This window comes from Artibeus jamaicensis, unplaced genomic scaffold (genome assembly GCF_021234435.1).
Source record: "Artibeus jamaicensis isolate MK-2021 breed Jamaican fruit bat unplaced genomic scaffold, CSHL_Jam_final scaffold_537, whole genome shotgun sequence".
Taxonomy (NCBI): domain Eukaryota; kingdom Metazoa; phylum Chordata; class Mammalia; order Chiroptera; family Phyllostomidae; genus Artibeus; species Artibeus jamaicensis.
The window spans coordinates 8,418,913-8,444,610 of record NW_026522047.1 but is presented as its reverse complement, the minus strand read 5'-3'; the positions used below and the strand labels follow the sequence as shown (position 1 = coordinate 8,444,610).

The following is a 25,698-nucleotide window of genomic DNA, read 5'->3' as shown; positions in this document are numbered from 1 at the left end:
TCTATTTGACAGTAGCAACAAAAAGCTCTTTTGCACAAATGGCATTTTGCTTTTATTTTTAGGACTAGTGTGCTTTAAGTTTCTGCTAAATTCACTCTCTTGGATTTGCTATAATGACGTATGTGGATTTGATTGTTACAAAATGAAATAGCTTGTTATCATGAAATTAAACTTTTAAAAGTTTAATTTTTCATAACTATCTGATTTATATGTCTCTTTGATTGGCCATTTTACTAAGGGTTTAACTTCATTTTTCATTTGGTGTTCTCCATTTAGGATTGATAGTGCTGAATTAATGACAGGAGAGAAGCTGAAAGCCCAAGGGTCTATGATAAGAACAGTTGCTACTTTTAGAGATATGAAAAGATGCTGATAGCTACTTCTAGGAACACCAGCTCACACAGATATTATTGATCAGAACTAGTACTTAAGACTTATTTTATTGACCCAGTCAAAAAATAGAATGTCTTCAAAGCAAGAAAAGTATTGCTATAATTCTCTATTTGAAAGATTTTTCCTTCCAGAAAATGTAAATAACAGGAGGAAATTTGATGATGTGAGAGGTACTGCTGAGATTTAGTTTCCTTCCAACTGCTAAGTGTTTGGGAATGTTTTACACTGAAAAACATTTGGCCTGGCAGTAACGATCCACCTTTAATCCTGGCAGGTGCATATAGATCCTACCTGAGAATTATTTGAGTAATAAGAATACTTTTCAAAGTATTCTGACATTTTTGCAACTTGTAAAGATCAATTAGTTAGTGTGTTTGTTTAATTTCAAAGTGGGGATAACTGCCGCACTAAAGTCCAGACCTCCTAGGTAGCATGGCTTTCAAAGTCTGCCGCTCATCTTTTTAATTCTCTCTCTCACTGCCATTGCTGCACGCAAGCTTGGATCTCGGTTATCTGGTAGCAAATTCATTCATTTTGATTTGTAATTCAGGCACAACAGGGGCCTGGGAAAGGTTCCTCTTCCCAGCTAGTTTTGTAGGCAGAATTGGCTGCTACTGAGTTCTGAGGCCAAGCTGCCCTGAGCTTCTGCAGGAAGGGAGGGAGGCGGGGAGCATCAGCGTTTCCACCTCTCCTTGCTGGGCTCCCTCCTGCTTGGCTCCTCTCCTCTAGCCTCGGTACCCAGTCAAGACTAACGGGATGATCAGGAGTTGGGTTTAACTGGATTTCACATGGCCTTCTTCCTGCACTTCATTTCCCACTCACCCTTATGGACAGCTGACTGTCACTCTTGTGTTAGCTGTATTTTTTGCTGGGTTGCTGTTAGTTATACTTCTTTCTACCTGAAATGCCTTGTCCTTTTGTACTGAAATCCTATTACCCCTTTATCCTTTCAGAGGAAATTAATCAAATCTTCATCTCATCCCTTTATAGTATATATTTTATTCTTCTTTGTATTTTAGTCATCTTTTTCCTTCTTTCCTTCCCAAGTACATGTTAGTGACCACATTGGTTTACCATAACAGCCTCATGTAGTGCAGAGAGTTTAGACAATTAGTAAAAGTTGTGAATCAGAAACTGGAAGAATAAATGCTAAAGATCTTGACTTTTTTTTCACTATTAATATTTTACTTTTTGAAATACAAGTGCCTATTTAGGCTCCACCTAAATGAAGGTGAATTAATTGAAATATATATTCATGGTAAAGGAAGCATCTGATACTTGTTCTAGTGACATAATGATATCTTTAATCTCTTTTTTCTGTAATCATCTGCAAGTCATAAGAATCACATTTAAAACCTATCTCAATTTGTTATATAAAGTACTTTTCTATATATTCTGTTCAGAATGAATGTTTTAAGATTTGTGTATCATTAATATATTCATATTTAATATTGCTTGTTCGAAGTAAAGAACAATTATTTCTCATTTGGGGACTAGGGCCATAGAATATGACTGCTTGCGTATGAATGGATGACTTAGTAGAGATCTGATTGTCTGGGAAATGTATGACCACAGCTGCATTTTATTCCTTTAGAAACAGATGGGTGAGATGAAACTGCAACTTGAAACTGTCATCAAGGAAAATGAGAGGTACTGTATCACGTAACTATTGGTTCTTATTGTCTCGGATAAGTTTTATTGTTCTTTGAGATTTTATTTATATAATAAGTATATTTATATAGTGTAACTGTACTTGTACAGTTATGAGTATGGTGTCTCGGGCCTGATTTCTAGTTTGGTTCCCGGCTCCATTGCTTACTAGCTGTGGCCCTGGACATGTCACTTAGCCTCTTTGTACTGTAGGTTCTTCATCTGTAAAGTACATGAAATAGGCTACATGATAAGCATTTTTTAAATGTTAGCAATTATTGTTATGGAACATATAGATAAAACAAAAACCTGTCAAGCACCCACCCAACTTAAGAGCCATTATGTCACCAAATTGGGGCATCTGCCCATGTGTTCCTTCTCCAGCCCATCCTCCTTCCCTCTGCAAGAGGTGAACCCGGCCTTGAATATTTACTTGTCATGTTCTTGTGTTTAAAAGTTTTTATATGTGTACGCATTTGTAATAATACATTGTTCAGTTTTCAGTTATTTGTGTTAATAGTAAATCATGTTTTATGCTTACAATTATATGCAGTTTTGAAATTTTTATGATATTATAAAACTTTTTTCTCCTAGCTTTGTATAATTTTAAAATAAAATAATCAGTCTCTTAATTTGTACATTCCTTTGCTTTTTTAGCTGTTTTAAAGTATGAACTATCTGATAGTTTAATATTAATTTTACATTGAATTTAAGGTTTTCAGAATTACAGTCAAGTCATGTAAGAATGTGCTTTAAAAAGCCTCAGTAATCTGTATTTTATAACTAGCAACAGTTTCATTGTCTGATCACTAACTCAAGATGAGTAAAATGTCAAATACGTTTTGTGAAACACAGTAAAGAAAATAACAAATAATTCTATAAGATTTAATATCCCATTTCCATTTAATATACTAAAAGAAAACACTATCACATTTTAAATGTCTATCTGAATGTCTTGTTTTATCAATTAAAATGTGATACCTGAATTTTACCTTTTTGAAAATTTAAAAACTCCCTAGGAAAAACTGAATTAGACTTGAATTAATTATTTCCAATTTAATGCATTTGAAATTGTAAGATAATGCTTTTATTCTAAAAGCACAATATTGAATGGTAATTAAAAACTTATAATTTTTGAGGTGTGCTTAAAAATTATCTTTATAGTAAAGAATTCTGTTTTAACCCAAATGTTTATTTAATTAACCCTGAAACCTTAATTAGTGTTAGTAAAGTGAATTTAGATGATTGCTGTGTTGACCATTTTTCCCGAAGGCTGCACAGTGAATTAAAAGATGCTGTTGAAAACCAGTTGGAGGCCCTTCCCCTTGGCATTGAGATGAAAAGTGATATATATATAGATGATGAAACAGTCAAGAATCTTCAAGAACAATTACAACTAGCCAATCAAGTGAGTGATGTATATATTTTTTAATTAGTTTCTGAATAAACAGTTTTTAAAAATCCATGTTAATCATTATTTATGAATTATGATAGCACAGTAACAAAATCGTGAACACAATTTTCTACAATTTACACAATAATTAACATGTAACCAACCTTTTAAATAATACCCTGATTGTTATAAATATACTTGTCAAATATATATTTTAATTGACTCATAAAGCTGGGACATGAATTTATTTTATAAAATATTTTAATGTGAAAGGATATTTTTAAAGAGAAAAATCATCAGTTATCCACTTTCCTAAATTTGTTTTTTTTTTAATTTCTTTATTTTCTTCCATTTACAAAGATTATGGAATTATATTTTTCAAAAATGATACTTCTAGAAATATGTTCTTTCTTGTTTTATCTTCCCTCATTGTACTGAAATATTTGATAAGCCATGTTATGAATATTCTGTGTTCAGTAGTAATTTTTATTTTATAGTTATCTGTGAAAAGTCAAATATTTTTTTTCCTCAGAAATTTGGTTTTGGAATTGTTTACTTGTGAAAGCAGCATTTTATGTTAATCAGATAGGTTGTATTTACCTTGATATCAGGAGCATGTATTTAGCACAGATTTTTTTCATCTGTAAAGGAAAGGAGTTGGAAAGGCCCTAGAAGGCAGAAATGTGAGGAAATTGTGTTTTTTACTTTGCTCTAGACCAATGTTATCAGAAGGACTTACAAATATGTATGCAGAAGAAATATGTAGTAGTTTGCAGTTTCAAACTACTATATTGTAGTTTCAAAAACAAAATTTTAAAAATTAGCTTGTCTCTAAAAAGCATCTCTCTATGGTAGTTTTGTTGCTGTAATTTCCAGTGCTAAATTTTATTAAAACTTGAAAATTACTTATTCTTTTCTAACCAAATTTTTCAGCTCTACTTTTTAAAACCATACTCCCATTCCTTACCCTTTTCTTCTCCTATCTTTTGTCTCTCTGCCTCCACATCACAAGATGTGGGGCAAAAGGTCTCACTTTTTTGCTGCATTTGGATCAGGTATTTCATAGAAGATTTGTTGAGGTCCAAGTTTGAGCAGTCAAAAGGGGAAAAGCAGCCCTGGCCGAATAGCGCAGTTGGTTAGAGCATTGTCCTTACAGGCCAAAGTTCCCAGTTCGAGCCCCAGTCAGGGGGCATACTGATACCAGAAGCAACCAATGTGTGCATAAATAAGTGGAACAACAAATTGATGTCTCTCCCCCACCTTCTGTCTCTAAAATCAATAAGTTACCCAAAAAAATGTTTAAAGGAAAAGCAGATTAGCTGCAGGTTTTTCCACGAAGGTTTCTTTCTGACTCTGCCATTAGTTGCTGAGGAAACCTATGCCCATGGCTCGAACTTCAGTTTTCAGGTCTCTAGGGAGAAAACAACGCTTTCTGCTCACTTAGCGTTTCTCAAACTCTTTGGTTTCAGAACTGCTCTTCAGGAGACTTAAGAATTATTAAGGACCCCAAAGAGCTTTTTGTGTTTGTAGGTAGGTTATCAGTTTTTATTGTGTTACAGATTTAAGCAGACATTTTTTAAATGAATGGGGGCATAAGAACACATTCTGGTGGCCATCGGAGTGATGAGAGCATCACACACCACGTCTTACAGACCCTGGGAAACTCCACTGTGCTGCCAACAGAAGATGAGAGTCCACACAGCAAATGATTTGTTTCATTACAAACATAATTTTGACTTCAGGGATCCCCATACCACACTTTGAGAATTGCTATATTGAAAGAGTAATGACTTGAGAAGATTCTCATTATAAATACCAACTGAAAATAGTATAATGCAGAGAGTACACTATATGATTTCCAATTTTGTTCAAAGAAAAAAATACAAAAATTTCCCCCAGAATCACATTTATAAACATCAGTACATCCAACATTTACAAACATGATTATAATCAAATGTTAGTAATATTTACTGTTAGTGGTAAAATTATAGGTAATTCTTATTTTCTTCTCTATTTTTCTGTGTTTTCCTAATTTTCTACAATAAACATTTATTCTACAATCACAAAAAGTCCTGTACTTGCTTTACTGGGGCAATTTTCATTATCAGTAATTGCTAAGGCTTACACTCTATTGATGAGGAAGGAGAGTGGTTTAATCCATATCTCTGATTTAAGGATTTTAATTTTACCTATGAAATCTAAGGAAAATTTGAAGGAAAGAAATTTTCATCTTCTGTTTTATTCTCTAAATTACTAATACAGCTTCATATCATCAAAAAAACATTGCAGTCAGCCCTGCCTGGTGTGGCTCAGCTGGGTGGGCACCGTCCCCACAAGGCAGAGGGTCACCTGTTCGATTCCCGGTCAGGGCAGGACATGTGCCTGGGTTGCGGCTTGAGTTCCACTCACGGGGCATCTGAGAGGCAACCTATCAATCTTTCTCTTTGACATTGATGTTTCTCTCCCTCTCTGCCTCCTTTCCCCTCTCTCTAAAAATATTTTTAATATTACAATTATACCATCTTCACAAAATTTTATTTTTGTTACTTTAGATAGAAGAACTTATTCTATAAAAGAATATGGTTATTTTGTACTACACCATGGCCTGCTAATAAGTTAATGAGTTCTCAAATATTTTTGTTTCACAGGAAAAAAATCAGGCCGTGGAACTCTGGCAGACCGTTTCTCAGGAGCTGAACCGACTGCAGAAACTTTACCAGGAACACATGACTGAGGCCCAGATTTATGTAGCTGAAAGTCAAAAACAAAAGGTAATCTTGGGTATCACAGTTTTCTTTTATATCAGTAAGAAATCGCATTCTGGAAAAACTCGGGTTTGGAGAGGAATGCCTGTGTTTCTAATGTGTCATTTAGGTTAACAATAAACAGATCTTTGGTGGCTAGAGGTCTTCTGAACAGATAATCATAGCAGTTCCTGGTGTGTATGGGGTGTGAGAATGTGCACAGCAGTGAAAGCCATGTTTAGTGTTAAGAAGCAGCTATTAGATTATTATGTATAAATGGGCTTCTAAAGCTTTTATATTCTTGGTTTCCTACCAGGCTTAAAAGAGCAAAACTGCTCATTGGATCGTGACCAATGAAGAAATTTGTTCAACTATAATGACAACACTATGTAAAATGAACATCGACACCTTTAAATGTGACCTTTTACTAAAATAGATTTCAAGTGTGTGTCTAACAGAAATTAATCAGAATAGAACTTTACCATAGGAAAGGATCTCAGTGACTCCTTAAAGACTTCTTTTTATCCAAAACAAGAATCATTTTATATCACAGATGGCAAACACAAGGCCTGAATCCAGCCCTCCACCTGGTTTTACCCGGCCTGGCACTTTGTTTCTACCTGGCAACAGCACCAAACTCTCGCTTAACTATTAAGGAGTAGTGACATTTATACAGTCCTAGAGTTGCACTCAGCCGTTTGAAGGTAACCATAAGGCTGATGTGAAGATGAGTTTGACACCCGTTCTATATTCTTCCAGAGTGGACGTGTCAGTTTCACTTCACACTTCTGTTGACAAGAACCCCCATAGCACAGGGTCGTTCATCCTTCAGAAAACCACTTCCCTTACCCTTTAATTTGCCCTTTTTCTGCGAGGTGCATTGAAAACTGTGGAGTAACTTCAATCCCAATGGCCTTTCTACCTGAAGAAGTCACAACAGTACTTACATGGTGCTTTGCAGTTTATGAAATAACTTTTCACTCTATGCCCTGGTTTAAAAGTAACCCGTGTGATCTGACTCATAGACTGTTGCCGCTGACGTATAGAGACCATTTCTAATATAAGTATGTTCTTCAAGGTTGTTTCTTTATGGAGGTCAGTCACCTAAGCCATCGTGGTTTGGTTTTTTCCACCTGAGGATTACGTTTGCACTGTAGCTGTGCAGTAATTTCTTTTCACAGTGCTCCACGAACGATACTATGATCTTATTTCCCCAGTTCTCTATCGGTCTTTAATTCTGTCCTCTGACAGATGAACAGCTCCTCCCAACTGTTTGCCGCCTGCACATGTAACGTTTAATAGGAATATCACAGACAGTCAAACGATTAAAACTTTGCGGCATTCAAGCTTCGTGCATCTTAGAAGGCGGGGAGTCGGGCAGCAGTACCTCCTGGCCGTGTTGCACTGTAGGTTTGAACAGGTTGCACTGCGCGTGCCAGCGCTGGACAGGACGTCTCTAGCACGCCTATTTGCTAGTGAACCGATTTCTAGATTATGGTGTCACAAAAAACAGAAAAAACTACGTTACTTTCCATGTTGTCTACTTACTTAATTTTGTAATCATTTATATAAAAATGTATGATTTCGCCCTGGCTGGTGTAGCTCAGTGGATTGAGTGCGGGCCTACAAACCAAAGGATCGAGGTTTGATTCCCAGTCAGGGCATATACCTGGGTTGCAGGCCAGTTCCCAGCAAGGGACACACGAGAGGCAACCATACATTGATCTTTCTCTCCTTCTCTCCTTCCTTTCCCCTTTAAAGATAGATAGATAAATAAATAAATAAATAAATAATTTTTAAAAAAAAGAAAAATGTATTATTTCTTCAACTGTTAATTCACACAATAATAAAAACAGCACTTATTTGATCTAGACTTGGACGTAATGATTTTAAACTTTGCTTCAGTTCCATTGTAAATCAGAGTTGCAGACTGAATGCTGTGTACCTCTCTCCTCCCTGTTTGACTGCAGGATCAGCTGAGCGGCTTTCAACAGCTGACCAGGCAGCTTCATGTCACTAATGAGAACATAGAAATGGTAAGTGAGTCTATCTATGTAGTGTCCTTTTTTGTTTAAAGTAGAAATTGTCACTATAAATATTTAGTGCTAATGTAAATTAGTGACAAAATGATGGTTGCATGAAATTAAACTAGGTAAGTGTAAGGAGTACTCTTTTCATCTTTTTCTTTCACATTTAATAACATGACAGAAGAGTTAAAGCTAACATCTATCTGAAATGTATTTTTTAATATATTTTATTGATTGTGCCATTACAGTTGTCCCATTTTTCCCCCTTCATTTCCCTCCACCCTGCACACCCCCTCCCCCCACATTCTCCCCCCTTAGTTCATGTCCATGTGTTATAAGTTCTTTAGCTTCTACATTTCCCACACTACTCTTGCCCTCCCCCTGTCTATTTTCTCCCCACCTTCTATGCTACTTATTCTCTGAACCTTCTCCCCACTTCTCCTCCCACTCCCCTGTTGCTAACCATCACAGGGAGGGTTATCTGAAATGTATTTTAATTTGAAAATACCCTGGGGTCCCTGGTAGGATCTCCTGAGAGTAATCTACATTTGACCTCAAGAAAAGGACTTGTGCGCAGCTAGGCATGCGCAGTAGAACTGTTACAGCAGTGAAAGGCCTCATTGCTCAGCAACAACAGGACACTGAGAAGCAGCTTGTAGTTGACTGACCACTGGTACTCACTGTGCACCTAAGTTTCCCTATTTTTTTTCTCTAAACAAATGTAATTAGCCCTTCCAATTCTGTTCTTTAGAATTCTTTCTCTAACTCTTCTTTCATATTTTTTCTTTCTCTTGTCTTTTTCCTTTTCCTTCTTGAGGTCTTATTTCACCTCATTGTTGAGTAACAGGATTGTGACACCTCAGGTAGTTACTCTTTCCTTTTTCTGTTTTACTTAGTTACTCAGTTACTTCTTGTTAGCACCTAATGAAAATGTCTGTGTTTAAGTGCGGTGTGGTGCCATCAAACGTAAGTTATACAATTCTATGTTTTTCAATTTTCTCCTTTAACCAGGTAAAAGTATTAAATCAGCTTTACCCTATTTTACTTATGTTAACATTTGGAATTTCTGGTCACTTATAATTTCTTATGATATACTTCTTAGGGTTTTAAAATGGTATTAACAATATCCAAAACGAATGACTGATTTCCATAATTTAAAAAGCCTGTTTCTACATGAAATTAATAGTGTCACTTCACAATCATTCCTTGTTTCAGAATACCCCCTAGAATTGTGGGATTGTGAAACTCTTTGGTATATTGTGCAGCCCCTATTTTATCATAAACAACCCAAAAGCATTGTGATGAAAGTCATGAGAAAAGAATGTTTGAATAACCACAGGAAATACACTAAAAATTTCTACAGAATGGATAAAAGAGAGCCGTTTTACAAAGAGCAAATAAAAGACTACTGTGGTGAGAATAAGGAAAATGGTTAGAGAAACTTTAAAGTGTAAGGGTGTTTCTTAGTGTACATATGAAGTATCAGGCAGGACTGCGGGTGCAGAGGAAGGCGGCGAAGTGACCGTGACGATCTCGTGCATCTCAAAGCACATTCAGAGCCTGGTCACAGGGCAGGTGTCAAAATCAACCTGAAGAAAAGTGCCCTCTGAGCATTAAACAGCTTCTATTTAAAAGTTTCCTGATTACATAAATAAACTCATTAAATGAATAGGTTTCTATGGATGTATAAAAAATCGACAAGTATAAACCAAGTAAATAAAATGGCTTTTGTGACCAGCGCACATCAATAATATGCCAGAGGTAAAATGCCCTGACCTGAATGGTGCCTAGAAGGACAAGTTTCATTTAGTTATGTGTCTGTAGATATACTAGGAGTTCTGTTTCCAACAAATTCTCTTTACTTGAAATCATATTCTTTTTCTGAGGTTGCTTATCTCTATAAAATTACTCAAAAATATGTTAACTACATATTAAGTTCCTTGCACTGTAATAGATTCTCTAGTTGCAAGAGAAGCTACATGTATCCACAGAGCCCCGCTCGACCCATGGAAACAGGAAAGACTATGAAATAATCAGTGAATCGAGTGCTGAAATAGATGATGACTGGAAGGGATGTGTCCTTGGGCCTTAACGAGTCTCCACGTCCAGGAATCTTCCACGTCTGCATCTGATTGCAGACACAGAACAAAGCTGTGTTTCAGGTGCAGTCGTTGAGCTCCTATTAGGACGGCTGCCAAGTTCAGTGTGTTACCCACACTGGCTTCTGAAAATTCACGATGCTTATTTATACTTCTTCCAATTATTCTATATCATTTAGCTTTAAGGTGCTTCCAAATAGTACAAAAAAGCACAGCATTATTTACGCTAGTTCCAAAACAGGACATGTAATAAAGCATCAATCGTGCAATACAGATAACCATAGAGGATTTCAGAGGAGTGAGTCGGTTTGGACCAAAGTCGTTGAAGCAGCTTCACAGGAGACTTTGAATTTATTAAAGGTCACCTACTGCCCCAAACGAAATAGACATCCGCCTAGTAAATGCTTTTCAGTAAGATGATAATTCAGCCTCTGCTTTGACTATTCCCTGTAAGAGATATTATACTTCCCATAACAGCCTTTTCCTTTCAACTCTGATTATTGGAAAGCTAAAAATCTCTCATCAGATTTCTTCCCACTGATACGTGGTTTTATCTTTTGCAGTAAAATAGAAATTTCATTTCTTCAACTCAGCCCTTCAGTTATTTGCATGTAACCATATGTCTTTCCTGATTCATGCCCAATGTTACACCCAGGTTTTGTTATTTTTAAAAAATTTTTGATGTATAATTTACCTACTTATTATTCTGTCCTCCTTTCTCTGCCTGTGGTAGTTGGTCTCTTGAATTGTGGTCTGTGAGTTGAATACTGAATTCTGGTCTGCAGCAGTCCACTTCCCAAGATAACAGTGAAGATGCAGTCCAGAGGCTTTCTTCTTTCATGTCTCATAAAGACATCCATTCATTCATCTCTCGGAAGTATAAGTCCCAAAAATGTGCTGAATCATGTTCCAGACCCTGGGGGTTCTGGGACAAGCTGGTCCTCCACACACACACACACACACACACATACACAAAAGGTTCATGTTGTAGCCAGAAAGACATAAACCATCAATATTGTAGTATTTAAATATAAAGCAGTGTGCATTGTAAAAGTGCATATGAGATTTTATCAAAATGCCTAAAGGAAACTGCTAATTCTGCCTTAGCGTGAGCAGGCCACATGGGGTGCAGGGATGAACGCTGGCAGAACGAGGTCATCCCAGCACAGGGAGATCAAGTGCTGTGTGGAAATCATGAAGCCCACAAAACTGGGTAGAGTGTGAGAGAGGCACAGTGAGAACTGCCTCCGGGACTTTTGTTGGAGAGATGCATGTGTGATGTGTTGGGGTGGGAAACACTGAAGTCAGGACTGCCGGTTAACTGTCGTCCGCATGACTCTGCACATAGACACATAGAGAAGGACAAGGAGTTTATACCATCACGGTAAAACCAGCGCTTACCAAAGAGAATCAGTTCCCTCAGAAAAATTGTTCTACACGTGGAAAACGGCTTCATATCTTACTTTAGTTTCCTTCCCAAGCAGACCCTGAGGGAAAGGTTTCAAAGCATGTGGTTTATTTAGGAGATGATATCAGAGTGCACCAGCTGGGGTGTGGGGGAGTGAGACTAGGAAGGGAAGAGAGGCATCCAGCGAAGGGTTTTCAACTGCAAGCAAATCAGCACTGTGAGTGTCTGAGGCTTAATTCCACCAACACACGGTGGAAACCCGTCGAACACAGGCTCAGAGTTATACCCCAGGGCCACGAGAGCAGTCCCTCCGGCGCTGTTACCGGGCTCTTCCAGAGCAGACTGGGGACCTGAATTCTCTGACACGCTCTGCGCAGTCAGGGGAGTGGAGGAGGCTCAGACGCCAGAGGAGGCCAAAGGACAGAAACGCAGACGCAGGTAGTGTGGAGGGAAGCAGGTGGCCCCTAACGCAGCAAAGGCCAGGAAAAAACGGCCGGGGTTATCGTTTACCCTCCACAAGTCTAGTCATTATCATCACTTCATTTTATTCCTCTACTTACATATCCTGCAGTTACTCTTTAACTAAGTAGCTTTAAATGTTCTGACCCTGAATGTTTTTGTTCTTTTCTTGTGGCAGACTAACCAACACTTCCTGGAAACAGTAACGGAACAAAATGTGGAAATCGAGCGACTCCAAAAGCAACTTAGGTATTTTTTTTAATAAATTTTGTTAGTTTAGTGTTAATTATTTTTCGGAGAAACTGATGAGGCCATGATTTTTCCAGTGGGTGTTTTTTCCCTCCCTTTTGAGTTTCTGTCATTGGCTTTTTGTGTGTATGATCTTTGAGGATGGAAAGAGACTGGAATCAAAGTCAGATTAGTCAGAAGGCAACCACAATATAAATCAATTTCCTTAGGTAAAATTTTTCTACGGGTATCTTTCTTTGGATTCCACCATAAGCAGACTTGCTGAGAAAAGGGTTCTGAGCATGCAGTTTTGGTGTAATACCAGGGAGCACCATCAGGGGGAGCGAAAGGAGATATAGGGAGGAGAGGAAGAGAAGGCAGCCAATAAAAGGTTTTTAAAATTAGACAATTTAATACTGTACATATATGTGTATACGTTATGGTACAGTGGTTTAATCATTGCATTAATAGATTTTACAGGAAAAACTCCAAATGATGGAAGACAAATTGTCACTTGTTCCTCTCCCTTGTGCTACTTAAAATTAAGTAGTGTAGCCCTATAAGGTTCTGTTCTATGCTGCAGTCATTTACACATGTCTTCAAATTGTAATGTATATAGAAAAGACATCGGAACCTACAGCTGAGCTCAGAGAAGTAAGGGTAAAGAGGAGAAATCAACGGATGAGGCAGAGGAGAGACCAGTGGGACAGGAGAGCGCCAGGACCCGGGGTGTCCTGGGAGCCGGGTGGGGGAGGCCTGCCGGGGAGGACGCAGGGTTGCTGAGTCCAGTGCGTGACGAGTGAAGCAGGATGAGCTCTGAGAGCCGACTGTTGAATGTAGCCATGCAGAGATCGCATGAGTTTCCCACCTGCCACAACAAGTTATAATTGGGGGCTTAAAACAACAGGAATGTATTCCTCAGAGTTCTGGATGCTAGAAGTCTGACGTCACGGTGTTGCTAGGGCCCTGCTCCCTGTCAGCTCCTGGGGAGAACCTCTCCTTGCCTCCTCAGCTGCTGGTGCTGCAGGCACTGCGGGGCCCTGATGGCAAAACTCTAACCCCGTCCTGCCTCTGTCTTCCCTCGGCCCTTGTTTTCTCTCTCCCTCCTTATAAGCCCACCCTCATCGAGGATGATTCACCGTGAGATCCTTACCTTAATTCCTCTGCAAAGTCCGTCTCCAAGGAAAGTTTGAGGTGGACCTGAATTTGGGGGTGGGGAGACACTGTGCAACCCACTGCAAAGGTCATAGTGGTTCTGACAACAGTAGTTCAGCTTCTACTTCCTTTCACGTCCATGCAAATCATTGAAAAGCACTGAGCTCATTCTGGGTGGCAAAACAGTTCTCAATGTTCAAAGGATTGACTTAACACAGACCACAGTTTCTTAGAACACCGGGCAAAGGACGTGCACAAATATTTCAAAAGTCATGGCAATGTGGAAAATGCACGTTGAAATAATGTGATACTTCTTCACACCCAGTTATCAATGCCAAAAATGTAATGCGCAATATAATACCAAGTACAAAAGGAGCTTAACGAATGATGCAATTTATATACATTTTAAGTGCTTTTAAAATCGTATTGATTATGGATATATATTTTAGTTTTATATATCCACATACACTTAGATATATATGTATATTCAATTATATAGTAAAAAATAAAATGTCTACATATTGTGTTCATATTACAAAAGAATAAAATAAAAACATTTCCAGGAGTGGTACACCCTATCTCCAGATTGGTGATGATCTCTGTGGAGTAAGACTGTACAGAAGTCGAGCATGGGAGGCAGCCTGGGTGTCCAGCACCGAGGAAATGGGCGGGTAAAATGCAGCAGCTGCGTCCTGTGGAATACCATGCACCGTCTAGAAACACGTGTTTACAACTAAAGATGTAGTTACAGCAACGTGAATTTATAGAACAGGGTTCATATTTTAAAAGTAAAAAGATTTGCTCTCTAACATTAAAACACATGCAAATAACAATATATGATTTACCATACACATATATGTGTATACTCATATATCTATATCTGTCTATCTCCAAGGGTATATCACATTTTAATGTGAACCACAAGGCAAGGGGGGATGACAGGGAGCTGGAGAATACACAGGAAAACTAACAAACAAATGAGAGCAGTCACTCACAGCTGAGAATGAGAACAGATCACGGGGAGAAGACTGTGATCAGTTTAACTCTGTGCTCAAGGTTCAGGAGAGAGCGGAAGAAAAAGAATATTAAGGTGCATGGTGTTTGTAGTTTAAATTACGATGTGGAGATCCTGGAAGAAAATGAGTCAGAAAATTGGTTTATCAAGACCTGCAGTCATATGATAATAGTGGAGATAGCAAATTAAAAATGCATGTAAATATTATTGTGTAGGAAAATGGGCAGAACTTGATGATATTGGGATAAAGGACAGGGGAAGATCATGGAATTTTATTGCTAATGGTATCTTAATGATCATCTTACTTTAACTTTCTGCTTTCATGGAAGACACCTAAATGAACCAAAGGCTCAGAAGTGATTTGTCTTATTGAGGGTTGCACAAAAATTCACGGAAGGCCCAAACTGGAACTCACATGCCGTAACTGCTGATCTGGTGCGTGGCTGTGCCTGGCCCTCGGACTGCACAAACAGTGTGCAGGGGTTGAAATGGGAGCTGCTTGTTGAACAGCAGATGATGAGTGGATACATTGTGTTTTTGACATCTGTGTGGAAGTTCCATTTGGCTTTTGCACACTCAGGCCCAAGATTATCAGTGGAGATTAGAGATGGATAAAGCTAGTTGTGGTTTTCTAAAGCCTAAAAGGGCTTAAGTTTAATTGTCCACAAGCAATTTTGCCACAATATCTATTGGCAATACTCTATAACTTAAGCAGCTCAGAGTTGTATACATAAAACTGTGCTTGCTTTTCCTGACACAGACTTGAAGGAACATAAGGAGAGACAGATGCTTCTTTCAGGGAAGAGAGTGTTGCTTTCAAGTTTGACAGATTCTGAATGATGGGCATATTGACGTTACCAGAATTTAGGTTTTGAGTTGCCCTATATAGCCTGCCAAGAATAACTAAATTGGAAACTCTTTAAACACCAGTGTTAAGTTTGTACTTATACTGAAAACATACTAGTTTCATTTGTTGTCTGATGTTATGGTACAAAAAAGTTAGACTCGTGTGAGTTTGTAATTGGAGCTTTGCATCATTTCCCTTTTCGAGAGTCTCTGCTGGTGCCTGTCACAGCAGGTGCAGGTCCGCAGCCTGTCTGCTAAGGGTCTGCACTCACCTGCTCTCCCCAGCCCCCAGTTATGCGCAGACTGCTCACGCTAGTTATTCTGCTGTCACGCACCGAAGATGTTTTGTTCTTTGTTCCTTTTTCCCTTTGATCGTTATTCTGTTGGTCAGAAACTTTGTAACTTCCTGAACCTGGCTAAAGCTTGCCTGCTCTCGTTCATTCCACCGGATTTTTATGTCTCTCGTGGCTCTACTCAGCATTTATTCATTGAACAAATGTGCTATTTCTCTTCAGGTGCTTTTTTGCCACACATATTTGTCTCTAATATACGTCCGGCTGAGATATGGAGATGGTTGTTTTTCAGGTCGTGTCCACTCAGATGTTAATCTCCCTGTAGAGTCTCTGAAGGAAAATATTGTCATCTGTGTGTGTTGTTCAGGGGTAACAATATTGTCCCAGTAAAAGGACGTGCTGTGAAGAGTGACGGAAGCATCCACGTAGTGTCTGTGTCACCCTCTCGTCAGAGTGGCAACATCATCAGAGTGTTTAGTGTAAAGCACTTTAGCCACTGTGGCATGATCTCACTGGCAGATGTAGATATTTTCTTATGAAGAACCTGCAACTTGTCCATGTATTTCCTGTTCATTGAGAACTTAAATATACACTAGTGTGCTCTGAGGGTAGCAGCTGTCTTTAATAAGTTTACGTACGACACGATGGCCTCAAATCAGTCTGACCCGTTTCATCTCATGTCACCTTTGTGGCTTAACAACCTCTGTGAAGGTGAGACCCAGGGAATTTTTCCAGCTCAAGGTTCCCCTGTGATCTCCACGCAGATGGCTCAGAGGCACCTGGAACGCAGCAGGCCCTACACTGAGCACGTTACCTACCGCAGGTCCACAGCCTCATCTTTCTGTTTGTGAACGCTCCATCCAGTTGCTGCTTCAGAAAACTAGGAGGCATCTAAACTCTTTCCTGTCACAACTCAGCCTTCCCAGCGTCTCTCAGCCTTCACTCCGGCCTCCTCGCACCGTGACTGCCCTCGTTCCACCTTTCGTCTCATCTGAGTAGCCTCCGAAAGGGCTTATTTCTTCCCCACCTTCGTTTTCCGTACTGCCGTCAAAATGATCTTCTTCCAGTGAAACCTGATCACGTCGCTGGCCTTTGGTGCCCACTAAATGCCTATAGGTCCTCTCGGCACCTGGAGTGTCCAACTCATTGTCACCAGGGCCACATCAGCCTTGAGGTGGACTTCAAAGGGCCAAAATAATTTTAGGACTGTATACCCGTAACTACTCCTTAACTGTTAAGGACTTGAAATTACTTTTGGCCCTTTGGAGGCAACCGTGAGGTTGATGTGGCCCCCGGTGAAATGAGTTGGACACCCCTGCCCTAGGATATAATCCAAGTTGTACAGCAGAGCATTAAGCCTTCCGTGACTTGACCCCCAGCTGCTTTAGATCGGGTCACTCCTCCCCTCAGTCTTCTGAACGCCCTTGGTTTCCCAGACAAGCCATGCTACTTCCTGCGTCCCTCATTTTGCTCACATTGTTCGGGCTGCCTAACCTGCCCTCCCCTGATGCAGCCCCACTCAGCTTCCCGTGTTCAGCTCCAGGCTCACGTGTTCTAGAAATCTGTTTCTGAATCTTTATAGTTTCTTCCTCCCCAGATAGAACCAAATGTGCCTTCCTTGTGCCTCAGCTGTAGACTGTAGATACTTCTCACATAGCATTTTCAACACTTTAGCATACTTATTTCTTTATAAGTCCATCTGTCTTTACTAGTTTTTAAGATCCTTAAAGGTACGGCTCATAATTTAGTTTTTATCTTGCCGTCATCTAGGCCACTGCTAGACACAGGGCAAGTCCTCGGAAGACATTTTTGAGTGATGAAGTCAGTTAATTAGGTTGTTCATTAAATTACACTTCATTGGAGGGACAAAGCTACCTAATTTATATAGGCTTTCTCTTTGTGTACATTGTCATTGATCTTATGGGGGACAAATAGCTGCTTGGGATGTCATTATTTAGAAAAATGGTATTTTATATTCAGTTATGCAGTAATCTGTGACCACTTAGTAGTTTGATTTCCAAAAAAACCATACCACAGAAAACCATTTTTAATGTAATTAATAGTATCTTTACAAAATGAATTAAATTATTTTTAGTGTTTCCCGTTATGGATCCAGGGTTTAATTATACTGACTTTTAAATCTGTTTTAGTACCAACCATCTCAATGTTTGAATGAATGATGCATTTAAGTATTTTATTAATGTTCAGTGCTTTATTTAAATGTGAAATAAAATCCAGGAAATATTTAAAATGTGATAGTGAAAGGATTTTTAAATAAATAGTTTTATTGAAGACTATAAAAACAATTTTATAGGAATGTGATTCTTGATATCACTATTATGTTTAATATAACGAAAACTAAATTATATAAATCAGTCTATATATTTCATTTTTAATCTTTTTTATAAATGCATACTTCATTTTTCAAAAACATTGTATGTGCTGATAATTTTTATATAATCTCTTTTTTCTCCTAAAAATATATGTACCTCTGCCAGGTAATAGTTTTATGCCAGCTAATGTAACAGATTTTCCTCAGATGTTTCATGTTCCAATTTGAATAATATTGTGTCTTCTATTATAAGAACGCTATGGAAATCTGGAATTCTGTATTTGATTCATAGTGTCTCTTGGAAACTGTCCCATGTGAGAAATGGCCCTGAACACATGTGCTTAGTCATGAGAATTGCCAGACAGTCCTTATGTGTTGGCAGCTAGCTTCTGAGCATAGAAAACATGTTTTAAGAAATAAGGCTTTGCTGTCATTTTTCTATCTCTTCACACTATTTTACTTATAGTTACGGTTATTCAATATTTATATTGTTTGCTTTTAATCTTTAAGGGGCAGAAAGAATGCTAGACCTTACTTCTAGAACATACTGGTCAAAAGTAGGAACAGACCCATAACTTCATTGTTTAGCAGTGTTGCCTCTAATAACTGATTACTGGTTTATTTCAAAATGTGTATTTAATTGATAACAATTTTATTTTGCAAATACTCTGCATTTGTACACCTAATCTAAACATGTGCTTCTGTATAGTAAGAAGGATGAAGAGCATGAGCTTTGAAGTCAGACAGCTCTAGTTTTGTTTTCTCACTTTCTATTTTCTATTTTGTATTCTGGTTCTGGTTCGTTGTCATAGGTAGGTTGCTTACTGAATGAACTTCAGTTTCCTCATCGCTGGAATGGAAATCAAACGGCGTCTTTGCGGTGCTGCAGTGTTCTGTAACTCTTACTGTCTTTGCTCTCCCCATTCTGCTCAGTATACAACCTACCCAAGGAGAGAGGCAGGTATAGTACTTACAAAGCAGCTGCTAGTAAATTTGGGAGTTGGTGTTAACGTCATAAGCAGGCAGTGGATACTTACCCCCCCAGCTCTGGACGATCAGCCTTACCTACCTTGTCGCCGCAAGTCCTAGCGCCAGATGAAGCATTCCTTTGTTACCCCATCGTTTCTGTTAAGCCGTGTGCCCATTTATTGTGTACTGTTCAACCCCAAATCTCTTCTTTCTTCTCATATCTTGTTTCACCAGTGACATTCATTCTTTTTTAAAATCTTAGTCTCTTTTTTGTGGAGTTCTTCCAAGACCTCAAATATGTAGACCTCCCCTGATGATCTTCAGTTTTCTCTATTTTCTCCCTTCTAGTCTCTGAAACTGCTTCGAAGAAGAGTGTATTTGCTATCGTCTCTCTTTGGAATTTCTTTCAATTTGGATTTGATCCTACCTGTCAATTCTTCTCCTCAAGATCACTGTTACCTTTTTTGTCTTAAAACAAAATCCTCCACGCCTGGTTGTTGACTCACCTCGGTTGAGCACTTTTGCTCTGACCTCCGCCCTCCTCTCTGCCACTGTTCTCCACCTTTCCCCTAGTGACACAGCCCAGCTAATTACTCATTTCTTTCCGTGCCTTTCTCATGCTCTTTGCAGTTACTGTTAATTCGCTCTGCCTACAGCTCTTTCACCCTAGATTTTCTTAAGTTGACCACAACTTGATGAACACTTTTGAGCATGTCCATTGCATAAGCCTACTTAACTATGAATTAATATATTCTACAGTTAGTCAGTGATACCCAAAGTTATATGACTCTAAAACTATATTTGTAATGATTGTATGCAATCTTTTTGTAAAGATAAGCATGCTGATTGTGTAGTTATTCTGTAAAATCTAAGACAATGGCTGTACATCAGAATCACCTAGACAGATGCTGGAAAGCATTGATGACCAGGTACCGCCCCCAGACCTTGTAGGTGAATGAGACTGAGAGACTGTGCATGGATAACGGGAAGAGCTTGCCTTCACACACAGAAAGTGTGTGAAACTTTACTAGTATGTTGTAAAATTATGTTACAACATGGAAATTAGGATATTGAACTACTTTAAATTGTGTATAACTTTGAATTAAACTTTTAAAGACTCCAGAGTCTCTTTTAAACTTTTGACAGCTCAGTACATGGGTTATTAATATCTGTTGCTTTTAGAGTTTCTTGGTAGGCTTGTTTTTTTAATAGGTTTGATCATTAAGTGGACACTAATGATTTAAAGAAAAAAATTAAAATAAAAACTTTCACAGTTTTGCTGTTTACCATCAGTTTTCTAAAGCAGAAGTGATCTTAAAACTTCAGAACTTTGTCTAAAATGATAGTTATTCTCTAAAGTTTTTAAGTATCAGTGGTTGGCTTGACAATAGCACTGGGTAATTACTAAAGTACTTATTAAAGTACCAAGGGATGAGACTTTCTTTCATTTTAAAGGGAAAAAACTAGAATATATATTAAATAAAATAAGTAAAATTTGCATTTTATTTCTCTCTGAATATCATTTTTCATTGTATGAAAGAATTATTGTAAACATTTTTAGGATTTCCTTGATGTGGGACAGCAAAAGAAACGTAAAAATTTAAAGTAGACCCATTGTATTTGATGTTAAATCTCAAAAGAATGTAATATTAAAACATTTTAATTTCTGTCTAACTTAATGCTGTAATTTAAATATAGTACTATATTGCATTCCGCCAAGATGGAGGCGTAGGTGGAAACACTTTGCATCCTTGCACAACCAAATCTAAAAACAACAAAGTTTTAACAACAATAAACGCAACCAAACCACAGAAAATTGACAATATGGAGTCCAAAAACAACGTAATGCTCAGCTAAACCAGTGAGAGGGGCGAAGCCAGCAGCAGAGTGGGTTGGCCAAAAAGATCCCCAACCAGGGTGCTGCGCAAGCAGCTGAAGGCGCGGATCCCAGGTGCGGGCTAGCTATGGGCGGACACAGGGAAGAGGCGTGGCTGACTGGCTGGGGTCGTCGAGCATTTGCGCACAGATAAACCAGTGAAAAGGCGAGCACTGAGACCACGAGGCACAGGGCGGCGGGCTTGCACATTTACGCTCAGATAAACAGGCAGGGGCGAGTGGTGGGATGGACTGGGCGAGTGGAGAGGACCACCATTGCTCCCTCTCTGACCCCGCCCCCACATAAAGCGTCACAAACCAGCGACCTGGGTGGCCCCGCCCTGGTAAACAACTAAGGCTCCGCTCCTCATATGTAACAGGCACAAACAGATAAAAACATGGCTTAAGAACAACTCAGAGCCCCAGAGCCAATAAATCTAAGTGATGAAGAAATAGCCAAACTTTCAGATGCATAGTTCAAAACACTGCTGATCAGGATGCTCACAGAACTGGTTGATTTTAGTCACAAATTAGAGGAACATATGAAGGCTAAACTAATTGAAATGAATGGTAATGCACAGGAAACCAATAGTAATGGAAAGGAAACTGGGACTCAAATCAAGGGAGTAGACCAGAAGGAAGGAAAAAAATGACCAAACAAAAATATGAAGAATCAAGAATGAAAAAAAATGAGGAGAGGCTTAGGAATCTCCAGGACATCTTTAAACACTCCAACATCTGAATTATAGGTGTACCAGAAGGGGAAGAGGAACAGTCATGAGTGGAAACCTTATTTGAACAAATAATAAAAGAGAACTTCCCCATTCTGGCAAAGGAAATAGACTTCCAGGAAATCCAGGAAGCTCAGAGAGTCCCAAAGAAATTGGACCCAAGAAGGAACACACCAAGGCACATCATCATTACATTAGCCAAGACTAAAATGAAGGAGAGAATCCTAGAAGCAGCAAGAGATAAGGGGACAGTCACCTACAAAGGAGTTCCCATCAGACTGTCAGCGGATTTCTCAAAAGAGACCTTACAGGCAAGAAGGGGCTGGAAAGAAGTATTCCAAGTCATGAAAACCAAAGACCTACAACCAAGATTGCTCTATCCAGCAAAGTTTTCATTTAGAATGGAAGGACAGATAAAGTGCTTCTCACATAAGACCAAATTCAAGGAGTTCATCATCACCAAGCCCTTATTATATGAAATGGTAAAGGGACTTACCTAAGAAAAAGAAGATAAAAAACATGAACAGTGAAAGGACAGCAAAGTCACAGTTATCAACAACCACACTAAAACAAAAGCAAACTAAGAGGACAGCTAGATCAGGAGCGGAACCACAGAAATGGAGATCACATGGAGGGTTAGCAACAGGGGAGTGGGAGGAGGAGAAGGGGGGAGAAGGTACAGAAAATAAGTAGCATAGACAGTAGATAGAAAATAGGGGGGAGGGTAAGAATAGTGTGGGAAATATAGAATCTAAAGAACTTGAGACACGTGTTCATGAACTAAAGGGGGGTTGGTGGGGGAGGGGTGTGCAGGGTGGAGGGGAACGGAGGGGGGAATATAACAAATGTAATGGCATAATTAATTTAAAAATAAATAAATAAATATAGTACTATATTGGTTATACTTTGCTTAATACAGCAAAACTTTGTTTTTTATAAATCATGAAAAAGTATGTTAAAGAAATATTCCAGAAACTTTAAATTCTTTGATAAGAAAGCATGCCTGAAAATGAAATAATGTGTTTTTTTAAATATTCTTTTGGGGCAAAAATGAAATATGTGAGTAGTTGTGACATCAAGATTGTTTAATTAGTTATTATTGTTTATTTTTTTTTAAGATTTTATTTATTTTTCTTTAGAGGGGAAGGGAAGGAGAGAGGGAGAGAAATATCAGTGTATGGTTGCCTCTCATGCATCCCCTGCTGGGCACTGGCCTGCAATCCAGGCATGTGCCCTGACTGGGAATTGAACCGTGATCCTTTGGTTTGCAGGCCCGCGCTCAATCCACTGAGCTACACCAGCCATGGTCTTATTTTGCAATGAAATTTGTTATTCTACAATGAAAACTATTTTTGACCTTGATGTAATTTGTACACAAGGAAACATCTATCTAAAGTGTTCTGCAAGTAAAATAGTATAAACGTATGGTTATTGAAGTTCCTTTATAAAATAAAATTAGGATTATTTTTGTTGGTTCCTTTTAGAGATTCAAAGTTTAAGCATTTGAAAGGACTCCCAAGACTCCGTAGTCTTGGCACAGGCACAGGCAAGCAGAGGGCCCAGTGACACCCCGCACAGTGCCCCAGGTCGTTGTTCCCGCAAAGACCTGCTCAGTCTGCAGATTGAACTACTGAAGGCTCTCGTGCACTAAATCTTGGCTGCAGGAAAGCTCAAGGCAGAAGTTCCCACGGGGTTTTTGTTTTTTTGCACTCTGGTCACATAGTCTAAACCAGCTGTCTAACCAATAATGCAGGTGAAAACCACCATAAGAGATCCTGGTTGGGGGTTACTAGAGGAGATTCAGACTCTAAGCAGCACATCATAAATCCCACTTTTCAGTTCTTGGCCAGGAATCAAGGCCAGACATACAGGCAACCCCAAGCGTCCCCAGTCCAGCTGTAAAGTCACACTACACCACACAGTTCCTGGCAATTCAGCATCCAAAACAGGGCAAGATTATGATGATAGCTTACACTGGTAGAAACCATAATAAAGTTTATTAAGTGCCTTAATATGAATTAACTGATTTGAACTTGATGATAATTCTGCAAGCCATGGAGGAAAAATGTGTCTCGCTCGGCCTCTGCTTTCCAGCTGCAGTTCTGAGACTCAGGAAGACGAAGTGATTGACACAGTTCCCATGGCTCTTACAGTGGGAGAGCCAGGCCTGGAGGGCGGGCCTTACAGCTCAGATTCCAGAATAGTTTTCAGTATTTCATGCCAGAGGAAGACATAAACGACTCTTTACTCCTTTTCTAAGTACTTTGTGGAACAATGTAGAAATGACTAGTATATATACAGTACTACTTATTATCCCCCCAAAAACATAGGGTTTTTTTGGTGTTTTAGGAGCTGTGATATAAGAATTTAAAAGGTCTCAGAATACTTTTTCTCTTAATGATTCCCAAAAACAGGTCTTAGGGCCAGTGCCTGAAGTTGTGTTTGTTTGTTTTTTTAAATTTATGTGAGAGAGGGATTCTGTTTCAAATAAGAGACTCACAAAATTATTACTCTGAGATTTCCATACACAAGTATCAAATCGGATATGCAAGATCTAAGCAAAATATCAAGGCATACCTCCGACTCTGTTTCCTTTCCTTTGGCCTTCTCTTTCATCCATTTATGATATATTTACCTTGATTACAACGTGTGTTGGGTACTATGCTCTCTAATGAGGATTTAACAACTAACAAAATGTGAGTCTTGCCTTTAATGATCTTAATTCCATATTTTTATAAACTTTGAATTCCATGAAGGAGTATCTGTTTATTATGTACAAAACATTTATATGAGGACTGGGATTATAGGGTCTTTTGCCTAGGACAAGTTAAGGAAGACTTGAGATGAGATTTAGGAACTAAGTCTTAAAGATTGAGGAAGTTATAAAAAAAAAAAAGAGGAAGGAAGCTAGTCCAATCAAGCACATGAAAAAATAAACAAGGATACGTCTTTAGTAAACAATAAGTTTAGTGGTGTGTTATACCTGGAACATAAATTATGTGGGGGGAATGGGCAAGGTGTGAGACTCTGAAGCCAGATTCTAGCTAGCCTTACATACCATGCAGAAGACTGTGTGCCCAAAGATGTGGGGAACCCAGAAATCATGATTAAACATGAGTTTTCATCCCTGGGTAGGTCACCTTTTCTGCAGATAAAAGGCCCTGTAGCAGGTGAGCTAAAGAGGAGACCAGCGGTGGAGGAATCAGTTTGGAGGCCATTGGAACCATCCTAGGAAGTGGTGATGGGGCCAAAGGTTGGGCAGTGGAAACGAAAATGTATCACACAATTGAGAGACAATTTTGAAGTAGAGTCACTAGGCAAATTAGATAGAAGTCAGGAAACCATCAGTTGCAGAGGTTTGGTGCCCTTGACCACAGGAGCGTCTCAGCCATCCTGTGCCCACAACAGGAGGGTGGGTTTGATCAGTCCGCCGGAATGGAAATGGGGAAGCCATCTATCACAGAGGCTTGATCCCGGCCGATGTTCCTTCCTAAACATGTACGAGCATTAAATCAGTACCGGTTTTACTACATTTACATATTTTTCTGATTTTTTAAATTCTTTATGGTGTGTGAAAACTGTATTAATTTATGTTCTGTTTTAGGCAAACCAAGACAGATCTGAGAATTGCAGCTGCAAAAGTGGCAGAGTTAACTAAAATGACTGAACATTCTCAAAAACAGATGAAAAAGAAGGTATTTTCTTCTTTCCACAATAATTGATTGCCTATAGATCAACTTTTTGTGTATTTATTGATCTATTTAGATTAGGTGTTAAACAGGGTTGCTGAAAAATGAATTAATCATTTTCTTGCCCCCAAAATATAAAATTAGGAAGCTAAATTATAATATTGAAAATAACTATATTATCCAGTTTTCAGCCGAAACTTACTGGACAGGAAACTGTGTAACTGTTGGCCACGGGGGCGAGGAGAGGTGGGGAGGAGGAGGGCAATCCGTGAAACTCACTCTCAGTGGACCCAGCTGTTGGATTTAGTCGGGCAAAGGCACAGAGGAGAGAGCAGAAAAGACGTTTAAAGAAATAATGCCTGAAAACTTCCAAAATCTGGTGGAAAACACTA

General features: G+C 38.8%; 1 protein-coding gene across 3 annotated transcripts in view; it reads left to right on the top strand.

Moving 5' to 3' along the window:
- The window catches only part of SCLT1 (sodium channel and clathrin linker 1), a 95,003-nt gene that overhangs the window by 17,359 nt on the left and 51,946 nt on the right, over positions 1-25,698 (top strand). For all 3 annotated transcript variants that reach the window (XM_037129879.2, XM_037129878.2, XM_053658521.1), the window contains exons 5-10: positions 1,988-2,043; positions 3,316-3,451; positions 6,085-6,207; positions 8,151-8,216; positions 12,352-12,422; positions 25,222-25,312. In XM_037129879.2, coding sequence (XP_036985774.2) covers positions 1,988-2,043; positions 3,316-3,451; positions 6,085-6,207; positions 8,151-8,216; positions 12,352-12,422; positions 25,222-25,312 — 543 coding nt within the window. The remainder of the gene's footprint in view (positions 1-1,987; positions 2,044-3,315; positions 3,452-6,084; positions 6,208-8,150; positions 8,217-12,351; positions 12,423-25,221; positions 25,313-25,698) is intronic.